This window comes from Podarcis tiliguerta (assembly GCF_965153285.1).
Source record: "Podarcis tiliguerta genome assembly, chromosome: 13".
NCBI lineage: Eukaryota > Metazoa > Chordata > Lepidosauria > Squamata > Lacertidae > Podarcis > Podarcis tiliguerta.
This window is the reverse complement of record NC_139546.1, coordinates 51,854,993-51,871,413: the sequence shown is the minus strand read 5'-3', so window position 1 is coordinate 51,871,413 and position 16,421 is coordinate 51,854,993. Positions and strand designations below refer to the sequence as shown.

Sequence of the window (16,421 nt, the reverse complement as noted above, 5' to 3'; positions counted from 1 at the left end):
TTTTATTTATACCCCGCCCTCCCCAGCCAAGGCCGGGCTCAGGGCAGCTAACACCAAGTATAAAAACAATTGATTAAAATACAACTTAAAAACAACGTTAAAATGCAGCCTCATTTCAGCAGAATCTTAAATAAAAAAACTTTGGGGATGAAAACGTCAAATCTTCACCAAGGCCAACTATTCAGACTGGATTATTATTACAGCATTATTATTTGAACCCAGGCCTCTTCCAGGTCAGAAGGCAACCAGGGTAACTGCTGTGACACCACTGGCTTACTTGGGAGTAATAACAACAACAACAACAATAATAATAAATTTTATTTATTCCCCGCCCTCCCCAGCCAAGACCGGGCTCAGGGCAGCTAACACCAAGTATAAAATCAATTGATTAAAATACAACTTAAAAGCAAAATTAAAACACAGCATTAAAATGCAGCCTCATTTCAGTAGGAACTCAAATCAAAAACTTTTTGGGGGGATGAAATCGACACGTCTTCACCAAGGCCAGCTATCCAGACTGGTCCTATGTGGGCCAGAAAAAAGCCAGGGAAGTCCCCAAATAGGAGTTCCATCGCAGGAGGAGAAAGAAAAGAGAGGGAGGGGATCAAGTTGATTCCAAGCCAAAGGCCAGGCGGAACAACTCTGTCTTACAGGGCCTGCGGAAAGAAATCAGATCCTGAGTAAAGCTCCCTGGACTTCGGAAAGACTTCCTGATTGCTGAGTGAAGATGCACTGTTGGGTTTTCCCATTGGGGGAAAGGCTAAGAAGCAGCAGAAAACAGCTTGGTTTCCGTACACCCTCAAAGAAACCTTCTATACACAGCCCTTCCTGTAGTGTCTTTTAACTCTGGTTTGTATCACAGCGTCATGGAAACAGGATGGCTCATTTGCTTATTTCGAAAACGGGCGCTCTGCACCTTCAGCGTCCTTGCTCCAAGGTTGGCAAACAAGATTTTGTTTTCAATTACGGATTAACCTGCTTTTTTTCATTTTAAAGAGAGGCTTTCAGTTATTTGAATTGTCGAGTTGGAAGGGGCTGTGAGGATCATCAACCTCTGGCAATGCAGGAATCTCTTGCCCAAACTGGGGCTCAAACCCACAACCCACAATTCCCAACTGAATTATGACAGGCCTTTTTTAAAGCAGCCTAAAGTCACTGTGTGGGACACGGGTGGCGCTGTGGGTAAAAGCCTCAGCGCCTAGGGCTTGCCGATTGAAAGGTCGGCGGTTCGAATCCCCGCGGCGGGGTGCGCTCCCGTTGTTCGGTCCCAGCACCTGCCAACCTAGCAGTTCGAAAGCACCCCTGGGTGCAAGTAGATAAATAGGGACCGCTTACCAGCGGGAAGGTAAACAGCGTTTCCGTGTGTGGCTCTGGCTCGCCAGATGCAGCTTGTCACGCTGGCCACGTGACCCGGAAGTGTCTGCGGACAGCGCTGGCCCCCGGCCTCTAAAGTGAGATGGGTGCACAACCCTAGAGTCTGTCAAGACTGGCCCATACGGGCAGGGGTACCTTTACCTTAAAGTCACTGTGAGAGTCAAGTGTAGTCAGACTAGGACCTGGATGAGGAGTGGGAGTGTTTCCGTGCGCTGCTCTGGTTCGCCAGAAGCGGCTTAGTCCTGCTGGCCACATGACCCAGAAGCTGTACGCCGGCTCACTCGGCCAATAAAGCGAGATGAGCGCCGCAACCCCAGAGTCGGCCACGACTGGACCTAATGGTCAGGGGTCCCTTTACCTTTACCTTTTCCCAACTCAGTGATTCTGCGAGAATATCAATATACTGGGCATTGACAGAAGGGTGGCAAAGTTGGAGAGGGGGGCTGAAGACCAAACCCTAAGGCTGCCTAGCCTACTGAAGAGGCGAACGGATGCCAACGCAATCTTCAGATATATGCTGACAGCACTGAGCTAACTGCACGGGTGGCCTGACTTGAGATGGCCTCCTAGCCTAAATTTGATTCCCTGCCGCTCCAGAGGGTCAGATCCAAAGCAAAGGGTTCAGAGGAGAAGAAACACAGACTGAGCGAGCTACTGCAGCTGTAGAACAGGCTTCCTCAGGAGGAGGTGGTTGAAGGACTTTCTCTCTCTTCCCATACAGCAGTTATAGGCAAACTCCACCCTCCAGATGTTTTGGGACTACAACTCCCATCATCCCTAGCTAGCAGGACCAGTGGTCAGGGATGATGGGAGTTGTAGTCCCAAAACATCTGGAGGGCTGAGTTTGCCTATGCCTGCCATACAGGGTTTCAAGCAGAGGGCTGGGCGGCCTCTGAACACGTGTGTTTACAGGAGGGTGGACTAGATTGGCCTTGGCTCCCCCCGAATGGGAGTTGCAGTCTAGCAACTAGGTCCCATCACCTCCTGGCAAATAGAAGGGGAAGAAATGGAGGCAGTGAGAGATTTTACTTTCTTGGGCTCCAGGATCACTGCAGATGGTGACAGCAGTCACGAAATTAAAAGACGCCTGCTTCTTGGGAGAAAAGCAATGACAAACCTAGACAGCATCTTAAAAAGCAGAGACATCACCTTCCTGACAAAGGTCCGTATAGTTAAAGCTCTGGTTTTCCCAGTAGTGATGGATGGAAGTGAGAGCTGGACCATCAAGAAGGCTGATTGCCGAAGAATGGATGCTTTTGAATTCTGGTGCTGGAGGAGACTCTTGAGAGTCCCATGGACTGCAAGAAGATCCAACCTCTCCATTCTGAAGGAAATCAGCCCTGAGTGCTCACTGGAAGGACAGATCCTGAAGCTGAGGCTCCAAGACTTTGGCCCCCTCATGAGAAGAGAAGACTCCCTGGAAAAGACCCTGATGCTGGGAAAGATGGAGGGCACAAGGAGAACAGGACGACGGAGGACGAGATGGTGGGACAGTGTTCTCGAAGCTACCAGCATGAGTCTGACCAAACTGCGGGAGGCAGTGGAAGACAGGAGGGCCTGGTGTGCTCTGGTCCAGGGGGTCACGAAGAGTTGGACACGACTAAACGAAACAACAACAACTAGATGATATTTGAGGGACTTCCCTTTCACCTCTACTATTCTGTGTAACAGGTGATGTGAAAGGGATCTTTCTCTGCCTGAGGCCCTGGAGTGCTGCTGCTGCTGCCAGTCAGTGCCTGGCAATACCGAGCCAGCGCAATCAACAGAGTCGGAAGGGACCCCCAAAGGCCATCTAGTCCAACCCCCTGGAGTGCAGGAATGGCAGCGAAAGGAGGCGGCTTCCTACCCGGGAGGAGGAGCGCGTCCTCCGCCAAGATTGCCAAGGGCTGTTGACAACACTCCCGTGAAGTCACTAAGACTCAGGGGCGCGCGCAGCACCGTTCCCACGTTCATGGCTCTCCACGGAAGATAAAAGGAGCTCGTGGAGGGGGGCATACGCCCCTGCGCATGCGCGAAAGCCTCAGCCTCCGAGCCCAAACTACAGGTCCCAGGAGGCTTTGCGTGCGGCGGGGGCCTGGGGAAGCGAGGCCACGTGACCCTTGACAACTGTCCATATTGGGAGCCTTAAAAAAACCCAAAACAACGTTCTTTGCTTGTGTTTGTGCGGAGTTTCATTATACATAAAGGCGAAAGGCGCTGACACTCTGCAGCGCCTTTCCCCTCAGACTGAAGAGGAGTCTGTCCATAGCGCTTGGCAAAAGCCAATGTTTTTGAGGGGAAAAGATCCGGGAGCTTGGTTAGGTGGCTAACTCAATGCCTGGAAAAAACACTGACTAGATTTTGGGGGCATATTTTTCGCAGCTGTCAGCGCTCGCCCTGCGCTGAGAACTTTTTATTAATAACATCTGTCAGGAATATTATGTGCCTAGGTTGGTCGTTTCTTTTTCTGGCTTTGGAACCTGACGTAACGCTGCCGCAGGCGCTTGACCAGGACCGCCCCGTGCAAACGAGGACCCTCACCCACACTCGGGAGAAAAATTAGCTTGGAGTGTTGCGCCTTGATTGGCCGCAGGCGCTCCGGCCTTGCTTCCTCATTGGTTCACCAGGACACTAAAAGGCGGGAGGAAGGCGGGGAGCCGCGGCTCCTCGAGAGCCCTGTGGCCAAGCCGCCGATTGGCCAAGAATCCACGCGGGCGGTGACAGCTCCGAATAGCGATTGGCCCTTTCTTCGGGGAGGGGGCGTGCCCTAGGGCGGACCCGCCCTGCGCGCATATAAACCCCGAGCGCAGGGGGAGCTGGCCATCGCAGGAAAGCAGCGGGCGCGGAGCGCTCTCCTTCTGGCTAGCTGCGGAGCTGCGCATGCGCTAGGGACTTGGGGGCGGAGCGGAGACGGAGAGAGAGATGAGTCGGTTCGTGCGCGCCGGGACCTGAAATTCCGGGGGAAGTGCGCACGCGCGCCGGGCCTGCGCACGAGCGGGGAGCTCGACGGCGCAGGCGTAGGAGGGGCTCTCGCGGGGCGGGAGGAGGAGCCTCGGCAGCCTCGAGCTCAGTGTGCGGCGGGAGGCGGACGAGGAAGGATCTCCCGGCCCGTTAACCCTTTCCCCGCCGCCGCCGCCTCCGCCAACCCATGCAAGGCATGATCGAGATGGCGGCGGACAAGGAGACCTTCTTAGTGCCGGCCCCGCCGCCGCCCCTCCTCAAACCCCCGCCCCGAGGAGGAGGGGGCGGTGCCGGAGGGGGGGACGTCCCCCTGGTGCAGCTGCACCAGGAGGACGCCCAGGCCCAGCCAGCAGCAGCAGTACCAGGAGGAGGAGTTGCTCATAGGGGCCCCTCCTCTGCCAGGGTGAACCAGGGGCCCCAGGACCCTCACCCCCCCGCCCAGCGCAGACCCCCAGCCAAAGGAGGGGGTCCCTCCGCAGCAGCAGCAGCCTCCGAGGAAGGGGAAGACAGCGTCTCCGAGCTGCAGCGGCCCCGCAACGGCTTCCAGCCCCCGCCCCACCACCAGCCCCGGCCCCCCGGCGGGGGCAAGAGGCGCAGCAGCTGCAACGCCGGCGGAGGCTTCAAGCACCCGGCCTTCAAGCGCCGGCGGCGCGTCAACTCGGAGTGCGACCCGGTGCTGCCTTCCGAGTTCCTGCTGGGGGGCAACATCTTCGACCCCCTCAACCTCAACAGCCTCCTGGACGAAGACGTCAACCAGGCGGTCAACGCCGAGACCCCCAAGTCCTCGCCGCTGCCCGCCAAGGGACGGGACCCCGTGGAGATCCTCATCCCCAAGGACATCACCGACCCGCTGAGCCTCAACAACGCCCAGGAGGACCCCCCGGTGCTGCCGTCGCCCGTCAAGCCCGGGCGGAAGCGGCACCGGCACCGGGGGGCGCAGAGGGGGGCGGCCGGGCTGGAAGGAAGCGGCGGCAAACCCCCGCTGCCCGCCTCGTGCAAAGCGTGCCAGAAGACGTGTAACGGGGCCACGCCGCAGCCCTACGAACTCAACACGGCCATCAACTGCCGGGACGAGGTGGTGTCGCCCTTGTTGCCGGCCGCAGGGGAGGCTCAGCCTGGGCAGCAGGCCTCTGGGGGTGCCACACCGTCGGGCACTTCTGTGGCCTCCTGGGCGGCCGGGGGCAGCAGCAGCAGCAGCAGCCGCCACCACCGGAAGCGGCGCAGGACTAGTAGCAAGTCAGAGGGAGGAGGAGGAGGAGGCCGGCATCCGGGGGCCTCCACGTCCGGCGAGCAGCCCTGCCGAAGCAGCCCGGACCGGGGGCACAGCGTGCCGAGGGGCCGCCACCCTCCAGCTGCTTCTGGCCAGCCGGTCCGGCGCCAGCCGCCGCGCCACAAGTTCCAGTACGGCAACTACTGCAAGTACTACGGCTACCGCAACCCCAACTGCGAAGACCCGCGCCTGCGGGTGATGAAACCAGAGTGGTTCCAGGGCAAGGAGGTTCTGGACGTGGGCTGCAACGTGGGGCACCTCACCTTGAGCGTGGCCAAGAAGTGGGGGCCTGCCAGAATAGTGGGGGTGGACATTGACGGCGCCCTCATCCACTCGGCCCGCCAGAACATCCGGCACTACCTTTCGGAAGAGATGCAGGAGCAGCAGCTGCGGGACCACGACGGTGGTGGCCCCAGCAGCGAAGGGGCCAGGCGTGCCAAGAAAACCTTCCCGGCCTCCCTCATGGCCAGCCGAGGGCCCATCGCTGCACCAAGGGTACCCCAGGACGGGGTGGACGCCACGGTCTTCCCCGACAACGTGTTTTTCGTCAAGGTAAGGCGGGAGAGGAGACCTCCAAAATTATGATTTCTCAGCTTGTAGAAGCTCTAGGGGAGATGTCTGAAAACCTGGCTTTTCCAGCTCTGCAATTTTAAAATACGCCAGTTTAAAGTTGATTAGGCACCAGTTGCCTTGTCACAGTTCCTTTTCCCAACATTCCTTAGAACTGCCGTTTCCCAGCATTCCTCAGCGCAATGGGTGGTAGGCTTAGAATCCTAGAATTGTGGGCTTTGAAGAGTTCACCAGGGGTCATCCAGCCCAACCCCCTGCAAGACAGCGGTGGGGGGCAGATTCGGGGGGGGGGGAGGGTCCACATGGCAGTTACTTTCCTACATGTGCAGGCATGCCGTGAAGGAATAAGGATGGGGAGGAGGCGGCCACATCCCGTCATGTTCTACCTCTCGGAAGGGAGGAGCCAATGAGGCTTTTTCTTCTGACTGGGCGACCTCGGCAGAGTGGCGCGATTGGCCCAATTGGGGTGGGAGGGTGGGAGGATTAGGAGTCAACTTCCTGTCCAGGAGGAGGGGGAGGGAGCAAGATTGGACCAAGGTCTGCAGGCATCTGGCTTAGCTGTTTGGGAACAGCAGAAAGGCTTTTGCTGGGGAAAGGCCCCACATAAAGAACTGGGCCTTTGGGAGGATTTGGGGTAAGGCAGGTGAGATGCTTCTTCCTTCCAAGGAGTGATTGTGGGGGTGTAGAGCGTCCCCCCCCCTCGGTTAATTGGGTCATTAAGAACAATCACTCTTTGAGCCTGCAATAAATCCAGTTGGCAGATCAGCTTCCATAGCACAGATCAGCCTCTGAATTCTGGTTGCTCAAGGCCGCAGGAGGGGAAAGAGATCTCTTGCGCTTGAATTCCGCTTTCGGGCTTCCTGTGATCATCTAATTGGCCCCTGTGAAAACAAGGTGGATGGGCCACTGCGTTCATGCCCAGCGCAGTTTGGCGATTTAGTTCCCTTTCCCCTCTCTGTTGCTGATGGTGGCTTGCGATTTCCAACGGCTGACATTCAGACGCATTGCTGCCTCTGACTGTGGACAATTGTGACAAGTAGCCATCGATAATAACAACAATAATAATATAAATTTTATTTATATCCCGCCCTCCCCAGCCGAAGCCGGGCTCAGAGCGGCTAACAACACTAAAACGATAAAACATTCTAAAATCTAAAATTAATTCCAATCAAATTGATGGCAGCCATTGGGCTAGAAGTTCTGTGAGGATTGCCAAAGGAGGGAGTCAGGCTGTGCCCTGGCCAAAGGCCTGGTGGAACAGCTCTGTCTTGCAGGCCCTGCGGAAAGATGTCAAGTCCCGCAGGGCCCTAGTCTCTTGTAAGAGCGTTCCACCAGATCGGGGCCACGGCCGAAAAAGCCCTGGCTCTGGTCGAGGCCAGCCTAACCTCTCTGGGACCTCCAAGATGTTTTTGTCTGAAGACCGTAAGTTCCTCTGTGGGACATACCAGGAGAGGCGGTCCCGTAGGTACGAGGGTCCTGGGCCGTATAGGGCCTAGCCCTCTCCTCCATGAATTTGCCTGGTTCTCTTCTAAAGCCATCCAGGCTGCTGGCCATGTGGGAGGGAGTTCCGCAGTTTAACTTCAGTTCCTTGACTGGAACTGTTTGTTTAATGTTTCTCCAGGGATGGATCTGGTAGGGGAAAGGATATCCTGACAATTGCTATGTTTTTTTTTGGGGGGGGTGCCTCCTTGTTACTCTTAAGTATGTCCCATTGAGCGGGCAATGGGACTTCCTGGGGAGGAAGGGAGCCCACGGACGCCCCTTGGCACCTCCACTTGAAGGATCTTGGGCAGCTACAGCAGAGACACCCATTACCCGGAGCCAGGCGGCGCTGGGTGGAACAGGCCACGAATCCTGAGCGTCTTAATGGCTTCTCCTTCTGTGTAAAGCGTTGGCATGACAGGGCCCCCTGGTGCCCGACGGCAGCCGTGTGGGAGAAAACGTACAGAGAGGAGGATCCTTGGTTGTGTTGGCAGCGGAGTTGCAGCCAAGGTGAGGCCAGGATGGCCTTCCTGCAGAAATTGGGAGGGGACGGACGCTCTTTGCAGGAGGAGGAGGAAAGGGAGAGCTCAGCTGAAATCTTGCCCAGGCACCTTGTTCATAGGGCCAGCTTGATAAAGAAACCCTCCCCTGTGCTGTTGTGGCTGCAGCCTGCCCTCAGCCTTTGATGCGCTGGGCTCAAAGGGGAGATGGAGTGTCGGTCCCCGCCGGCATCTAGCCTAACAACAAGCTCAATTCCCCCTGAGCAAGGAGCTCTGTTGGAGCTGGGAGCTGAGCAGCCCTCTGGCAGATAGGTGGGCGGGCAGGATCCCTCGGCTGTCTCCTTCTGCAGCCAAGCTGCTGATTAGCTCTGCCCACTGGAAAGCCATACAGATGTATATTGGGGCTGGCTGGCTTCCCACCCACCTGACAGGTCCAGCGAGGGTGACATGTGGAAGAGACACTTTCAGCCCTGGAAAGCAGTGTGTGTGTGTGTGTGTGTGTGTGTGTGTGTGTGAAGTGGTCTGAGTTTGGGGCCCTTGCAACTCTGGTAAAAATACTTCGTGCTGTGCCTTTGCCAACAGGTGCTGCCTCTGTTTACAGTGGTACCTCGGGTTACGGACGCTTCAGGTTACAGACTCCGCAAACCCAGAAATAGTACCTCGGGTTAAGAACTTTGCGTCAGGATGAGAACAGAAATTGTGCGGCGGCAGCAGGAAGCCCCATTAGCTAAAGTGGTACCTTGGGTTAAGAACAGTTTCAGGTTAAGAACAGACCTTCAGAATGAATTAAGTTCTTAACCTGATGTACCACTGTAGTATTATTATTATTATTATTATTATTATTATTATTATTATTATTACAGCGATACCTCGGGTTAAGTACTTAATTCATTCCAGAGGTCCCTTTCTAACCTGAAACTGTTCTTAACCTGAAGCACCACTTTAGCTAATGGGGCCTCCTGCTGCTGCTGCTGCTGCTGCTGCACTATTTCTGTTCTCATCCTGAAGCAATGTTCTTAACCCGGGGTACTATTTCTGGGTTAGCGGAGTCTGTAACCTGAAGCGTATGTAACCCGAGTTACCACTACGTTTATTATTATTACTACTATTGTTTATTAAATTTGTATACTGCCAAAGATCAGAGGGCGGATCACAACACAAAACACAAAATAAAATAAAAACAAGCCAATAAACACACCCCAAAATGTTTGTGATAAAACCTAGCTGTGGCCCTCTTCCCTGTCCCACCAGGAGCAGAAGAGTGGAGTTGCCTAGACAGTATTACCCCCCCCCCTCTCTGAGTGAGGTCGCCCCTCTCTGCCAGGGCTAGTTCCAGAGCTATCTAGCCAAGGTGTTGGAAGTGGCTTAATTGGCAGACTCTGGGGCATCTGGTTGGCCACAGTGAGAATAGGATGCCGGACTACAGGGACCCCCTTTGGCCTGAACCATCACATTCTCCTTGTGTTCTTACGGGACTATTGTTTTAGGTTTGCTTTAGGTTTGCTTGCTTGTTTTGCGGGGGGCACAGAATAGCACTTTCTCTCCTGCTACCCGTGTAGTGGCGCTGTGGGTTAAACCACAGAGCCTAGGGCTTGCCGATCGGAAGGTCAGCAGTTCGAATCCCCAGGATCCCTGCCTGGCGAAGCAACTGCTGTATACGTGACTTCTCAAGAAAGAGAAATGGGCAGTAGAGGAAATGGCCAGAGATGCAGAGGTGCAGATTGATCAAGAATCATATCAAAATAGTTTAAACCCAGTCAACGCAATGCTTTCATTGCTGACACAGATGGCTTACTCTATATTTGTTATAATTCCTCATAGCAATCCCACCTGATCACTACATCTCTGGATATTTGCACTCCTACATAATCCCCATGTTAAGGGACGCAGGTAGCACTGTGGCTTAACCCACAGAGCCTAGGACTTGCCGATCAGAAGTTGGCGGTTCGAATCCCCGCGACGGGGTGAGCTCCCCTTGCTCGGTCCCTGCTCCTGCCCACCTAGCAGTTCAAAAGCATGTCAAAGCACAAGTAAATAAATAGGTACCACTCCGGCGGGAAGGTAAACGGCGTTTCCGTGCGCTGCTCTGGTTCGCCAGAAGCGGCTCAGTCATGCTGGCCACATGACCCGGAAGCTTGACGCTGGCTCCCTCGGCCAGTAAAGCGAGATGAGCACTGCAACCCAGAGTCGGCCACGACTGGACCTAATGGTCAGGGGTCCCTTTACCTTTACCCATGTTCTGGAGTCTGGTTTTTTGCTCGGCTGAGGAGTGGCTGTGGCCTTGCTGCACTTCTCCTGTTTGGAGAGCCTGCCTTAGACTTTCAACATGTGCAGTGGAGATTGTGCAAGGAGACCGGCTCTCTTATTTTTATTTATTCATTTTGGTGAGGGGTGGGGCAGGTGGCATTTGGACTGTGCTGGGGAGAGGACGCAAACATGGGCCGCCCTTTGGGTAGCAGAATGTGCATCTAGTGGGTTAGTCGTCAGCTGGTCTTCTCTAATGGATCTCCCCCCCTACTTTTTCTCTTCCCCGCCCCCCCCCCCCCCTTGCAGGGCAACTACGTGCTGGAACAGGACGAGCTGCTGGAGGCCCAGAAGCCCGAGTACGACGTGATCCTGTGCCTCAGCCTCACCAAGTGGGTGCACCTCAACTGGGGCGACGAGGGCCTCAAACGCCTCTTCAAGCGCTTCTACCGCCACCTGCACCCGGGCGGAATCCTGATCCTTGAACCCCAGGCCTGGTCCTCCTACGGCAAGAGGAAGAACCTGACGGTAAGCCCAGAGGTTTGCAGCTGGGCTGGGGGGGGTGGAGAGCTTGGCTTCCTCTGCCTCCTTATCTCTTGGTCAGCCATGTTGTTGTTTAGTCGTGTCCGCCTCTTCGTGACCCCCTGGACCAGAGCATGCCAGGCCTCCTGTCTTCCACCGCCTCCCTCATGCTGGTAGCTTCAAGAACACTGTCCCACCATCTCGTCCTCTGTCGTCCCCTTCTCCTTGTGCTCTCCATCTTTCCCAGCATCAGGGTCTTTTCCAGGGAGTCTTCTCTTCTCATGAGGTGGCCAAAGTCTTGGAGCCTCAGCTTCAGGATCTGTCCTTCCAGTGAGCACTCAGGGCTGATTTCCTCCAGAATGGAGAGGTTTGATCTTCTTGCAGTCCATGGGACTCTCAAGAGTCTCCTCCAGCACCAGAATTCAAAAGCATCCATTCTTTGGCGATCAGCCTTCTTTATGGTCCAGCTCTCACTTCCATACATCACTACTGGGAAAACCACAGCTTTAACTATACAGCCATACCTCGTGTTAAATGTGCTTCAGGTTGAGCGCTTTCAGGTTGCACTCCGCGGCAACCCGGAAGTAACAGAGCGCGTTACTTCTTGGTTTCGCCACATGCACAGACGGTCAAAATGATGTCACGCGCATGCGCGGAAGCTGTGAATCACCAGACGCGCAGTTACGGGTTGCATTCGCTTTTGGGTGCAAACGGGGCTCCGGAACGGATCCCATTCGTATCCAGAGGTACCACTGTATGTGGCATAACCCACCCAGACCTGTGGGATATAAATAACAACAAAAATTAATTATTATTGTAGGCAGGTGGCTTAGTGTGGCCAATTCCTAGTGGGGCAGTCGGGCGTTGCTGCCCTCCTTGAGATACAGGCCTGTCTTCTGTGTGGCCCAGGGAAATCGCAGCAGCATTGGGTCCAGGCGGCACAGTGGATCTGTGCGTCTGGCTGTTAACCAGAAGGTTGGTGGTTCGAGCTCACCCAGGGGTGGCTGCGGGCAGGATTCTGCAGTGCAAAGCGGCTGGCCGAGATGAGCCTCCGGATCCCTTCCAATTCTACGATTTTGGGACTCTTGAGTCCTGAAATTGCAAGCAACTTCCGAGGGCCATCCATACCTATCTCCTGCAATGCAAGAATCGCAGCTAAAGGATCCTTGGCAGACAGGCCCCCTGCCCCAATCCCTGCTTAAAAACCTACGAAGGAGAGCGCGCCATCTTCCGGGGGCATCATCATCATTTTAAATTTGTATACCGCCTTTCTATCTTCCAATACCCAAGGCGGTTTACAAGCCAAAGAAACAAAAAATGTACATCTTATAACAATCTAATGCAATACAAAAATGTGGTAATAAAACATAACTTTAAAATAGGCAACCTCCATCAAAAAGTAACATTCAACAGTCATTAGAATAGTATAAAATAATAATATCAACATATAAAAGTTAAACAGAAACCCACTCAACAGTTACAATAATATCTAAACGATAATCAATAAAACAATACACATTGAGAAGCAGAGAGTGGGGCAAGGCAGGTGGAAGGAGGCCTTGCCTGATGGAAGAAGAGTTTGGATTTGATATCCCGCTTTATCACTCCCCTTCAGGAGTCTCAAAGCGGCTCACATTCTCCTTTCCCTTCCTCCCCCACAACAAACACTCTGTGAGGTGAGTGGGGCTGAGAGACTTCAGAGAAGTGTGACTGGCCCAAGGTCACCCAGCAGCTGCAGGTGGAGGAGCGGAGACGCGAACCCGGTTCCCCAGATTACGAGTCCACCGCTCTTAACCACTACACCACACTGGCTCTCTCACACTGGGAGATACTGATGGAGTATCTCCCCTCGCAGTTCTTCCTTCAGGAACAGTTCCCAGAAAGTTCTTCCTGCTGTTTAGTTAGAACCTCCTTTCCCATCCTTCGGATCTGTTGCTTTGGGTCCCCCACCCCTTCCAGGGCAGCAGAAAGCAAGCTTGCTGCACCGTCCACGTGACGGCCCTTCAGATATCTGAAGATGGGTCTCGCATCACCATATCGCTCCTACCTGGAAGCCCTTGCTGCAGTTCAGCAGCCCAGGCCGAAGCCCCCAGCCTTGCCTGTTCGAGGATGCCAGAGAGAAATCAAGATAGCAGGGAGGAGGGAGGCAGAGGTGGGCTCAAGGGAGCAGCCAACTTGGGGGGGGGGGAGTTGCCCCTGGGCCAGGCGAGACTGATGTGGCACAATCCCTTCCCGCTGCTAGGTTCCTCTTCCCTGCTCCATTTTTGGCCTCCTTGTGGGAGGATGCGGTCAGGATCCCAACACAGGAGCAAGGAAGCAGCTTTGGACTTTCTGCATTCACGGCTGTGCCCCTTCCTCACGCCATGTGAAACAAGGGCTGCCAGGGTCTGCTATGTCAGCCCAAACGTGTTCAGTGGTGTTTTCTGTTTGGGTCAAGGGCCAGAGCACTCTGCACATGCTCGGGGCTGTTAACGGAGAAATCTGAGGGCTCCCTTGGACAAAAAACAAGGACACCAGCCAGGAATACCAGAGCAAAACAGCAGCCAATAGGCTTGGTCTTGATTGAAGACTGTCGCCACAGGACTCCCACCTGCCACCAGGTGGAACAAGATGGAAGCCCCAAACAAAAGAGCCCCCAAATTTTATTAGCTGCTAATCCCCCCATGTTACTCCCCTCCCCAAACTACATCACTCATACATCATGAAAGGGGAGGTCTGGTGGCCGTAATCTGAGTATCCTGGACCCTGCCCCATGGTTCCCCTTGCCCTCCACCAAACACCCATCAAGTGTAACAAAAAATATATCTACATTTCCCTGTTTCCCAGCCAAGTTAATCACACCCTTTTGTCTTCATCTGGGTTTGTTATTTCTGGAATGGCTACCTGTCTGGCATTCAGGTATCAGGAGGCCAGGGATTGTCACTCAGGCAGAGGGGCTGCTGAGGAGCTGAGCTCACCTCTCTATATGGATTTTTGAAGTTTTCCCAGTGAGCCAGTACATAGATATATTTATCAGTGAATTCTTACATTTGGTATCGTGTAGCCAAGGCCCTTTGAACAGGCAGGAAGAAACTCTGATGAAGTTTTTTGTGGGGACAAGTCCCAAAAGGGATTGTGCTGGTTTTGGTAGTGGGCTGCATGTGCATGATATCTGCTGGAGGGGCAAACACCCCCCAACCTATACATAAATCCGTGCAACACCACCTACTGCATCATACAGTCGTACGCTGCGGCCGCTGCCGGCACTGATTTCTTCTCCGCCCTCCTTTCCCAGGAAACAATATGCAGGCATTACTACCGGATCAAGCTGAAACCAGACCAGTTCCCCTCTTACCTGACTTCGCCAGAAGTGGGCTTCTGCAGCTACGAATTGGTGGCCACACCCAGGAACACATCGAAAGGTATCAAGCCTCTGAATTCAACCTCTGGTTGGGGGCGGGAAGAAGGGGAGCCCCACCTCAGGTGTTTCTAAGGCGAGGGTCTAGAGGGGTGAGGTTTGCAGCCTTCAGTTGTGCTGCCCTGAGAACCTCTTAAATCCTGGGCTAGGCTTGACTCTGAGCTGAATTGCAACAGGCCCTGAGAGTTTTCAAAGAGAGAGAGAAATGGAGGGAGGGTCTAGATTGTGAGATTGGACAGAATGGAAGCAGACAACCTGCAGTTTGGGGGCGGGGAGGGTAACCACTGGAATACCTTGGGTTACATACACTTCAGGTTACATACGCTTCAGGTTACAGACTCCGCTAACCCAGAAATAGTGCTTCAGGTTAAGAACCTAGCTTCAGGATGAGAACAGAAATCGTGCTCCGGCGGTGCGGCAGCAGCGGGAGGCCCCATTAGCTAAAGTGGTGCTTCAGGTTAAGAGCAGTTTCAGGTTAAGAACAGACCTCCGGAACGAATTACCACTGTATTACCCTGCAATGAAACCCAGGTACCACTGTATTACCCTGCAATGAAACCCAACCAGTTATGCATAGTGGCACTTTGCACAGCCCACTAAGGAAGCGAATGGCGCAGCCGAGTTCAAAACGGTAGCAATTAATTGCACGTCCGTTCCAAGCCCAACTAAAACTTGATGGGTTCGATTCAGCAAAATGGATGAGCGAGCTTCATCCAGTGAGAGCAGCTTTCCAAAGTCTCGATAAGCCACTGGAGTTAATTCCACCGCCCTCCACATGGGGGCAGCACCCCCCCCCCTTGGGAAGCACTGCTCTAGAGACCCCTCTTCCAGCCCAGCTTCCTGAGGTTTTTCAAGGGGTGGGGGGCTTCTCAACACACCCTCTGGCTCCTCCTTAACTCTTCCCCTCTTCCCCGCAGGATTCCAGCGACCCATCTATCTCTTCCACAAGGCCGGCCCTGGCGCCCACTGAGAGCGTCTCTGCCGCCGACGCCTCGCCCCTCCTTTTCGAATCAGCCACTTGCTGGGGCCGGGGGGGGGGGGTGGCTAATGTGTCCGCCCCCCCCCCCCCCACGGATGAATGTTGGACACTTTGCTGGCAGGAGGGGAGAGCCTTTCCTCCCGGCCAGGACGGAGCAAGCCAGACTTCAAAGACAGAGACTGCAGTGGGGCAGCGGAGATTCGCCCTGGAGCACGACCTTGACTACTGTTATGGGGTGGGGTGGGGTGGGGTTGAGAGGTTATGGGGTGCACTCCAGGGGGGTGGCGTTTGCACACCGAGGTGTCGTTTTCTTAGTCCCTGGAGCGGGGAGAGCGTGGGCTGCTGCTCCCCCCCAATATGTCGGGTGCTCAGCTCCCCGTCGCTCAAGCCGACAGTTTAGCAACATCTGGGGGGGGGGGGAGAGGCAGGGTGGGCAGCTGGGAGACCGGATGGCTGGGAGTTATAGCACAGCAGAAGAAGTTCTTTCTCTGTCCCTTCTGCCATTGCCTGTTCAAGAGGCGTCCACGTCCTAGCGGGCGCTGCTGTGCTACAACTCCCACCAGCGCCGCAGCCAGGGAGAGAGAAGAATTCAAAAGCTGGCGGAAAAGGCGGGAGCTCCATCTGCAGCACCGATCGCCCCTTGAGAGCTTCAGGTTGGCTTGGAAGAAGAACAGGGAAACCCAGCCTTTCGTTGCTGCTTCCACCCACCTCCTGCAAAGGGCGTCTTAACATCTGTATTGGGGAGCGCTCCCCTGCCTTGGCCACCAGCGGATGTTCAAGGCCTCACCTCTCCCTACTCCAGAGTCCCTGGGGCAACGAGGATTCTGCCCCCACACAGCCAGCAGGAAGACGCATGCCTGGATTTCGGCCGTACCCTGCCCACCTTCGTCAAGTCTGATGCCTTGCTCAGCAGAGTGTTGCCTTCAGCCTGCGTGCGACGGGGACTTTTAACAACACCATCTTGTTTCCCGCAAAGAAAACACCACCTTTCTGAGGAGCCTTTCTGCCTTTTGGGGGGTGTATCTGAAGGGGACCCCTTCTCTGGAGTTCTTTCTTTAAAAAAAAAAAAAGTTGATTCTATATATAAATAAAAGCCTACAGATTATTACCAATCTATGCGTTTTGTGTGCGGGCTGGGCCAAA

The 16,421-nt window shown here is 54.6% G+C and overlaps 1 protein-coding gene across 1 annotated transcript; it reads left to right on the top strand.

The window, feature by feature from the left end:
• Nucleotides 1–4,163: 4,163 nt before the first annotated feature.
• MEPCE (methylphosphate capping enzyme) lies at nt 4,164–16,390 on the top strand. The gene is made up of 4 exons (XM_083410313.1): nt 4,164–6,136; nt 10,690–10,908; nt 14,177–14,303; nt 15,217–16,390. Exons 1-4 carry the CDS (start codon nt 4,502–4,504, stop codon nt 15,267–15,269), a joined length of 2,034 nt encoding a protein of 677 aa, XP_083266439.1. The 5' UTR covers nt 4,164–4,501; the 3' UTR covers nt 15,270–16,390.
• Nucleotides 16,391–16,421: the final 31 nt, after the last annotated feature.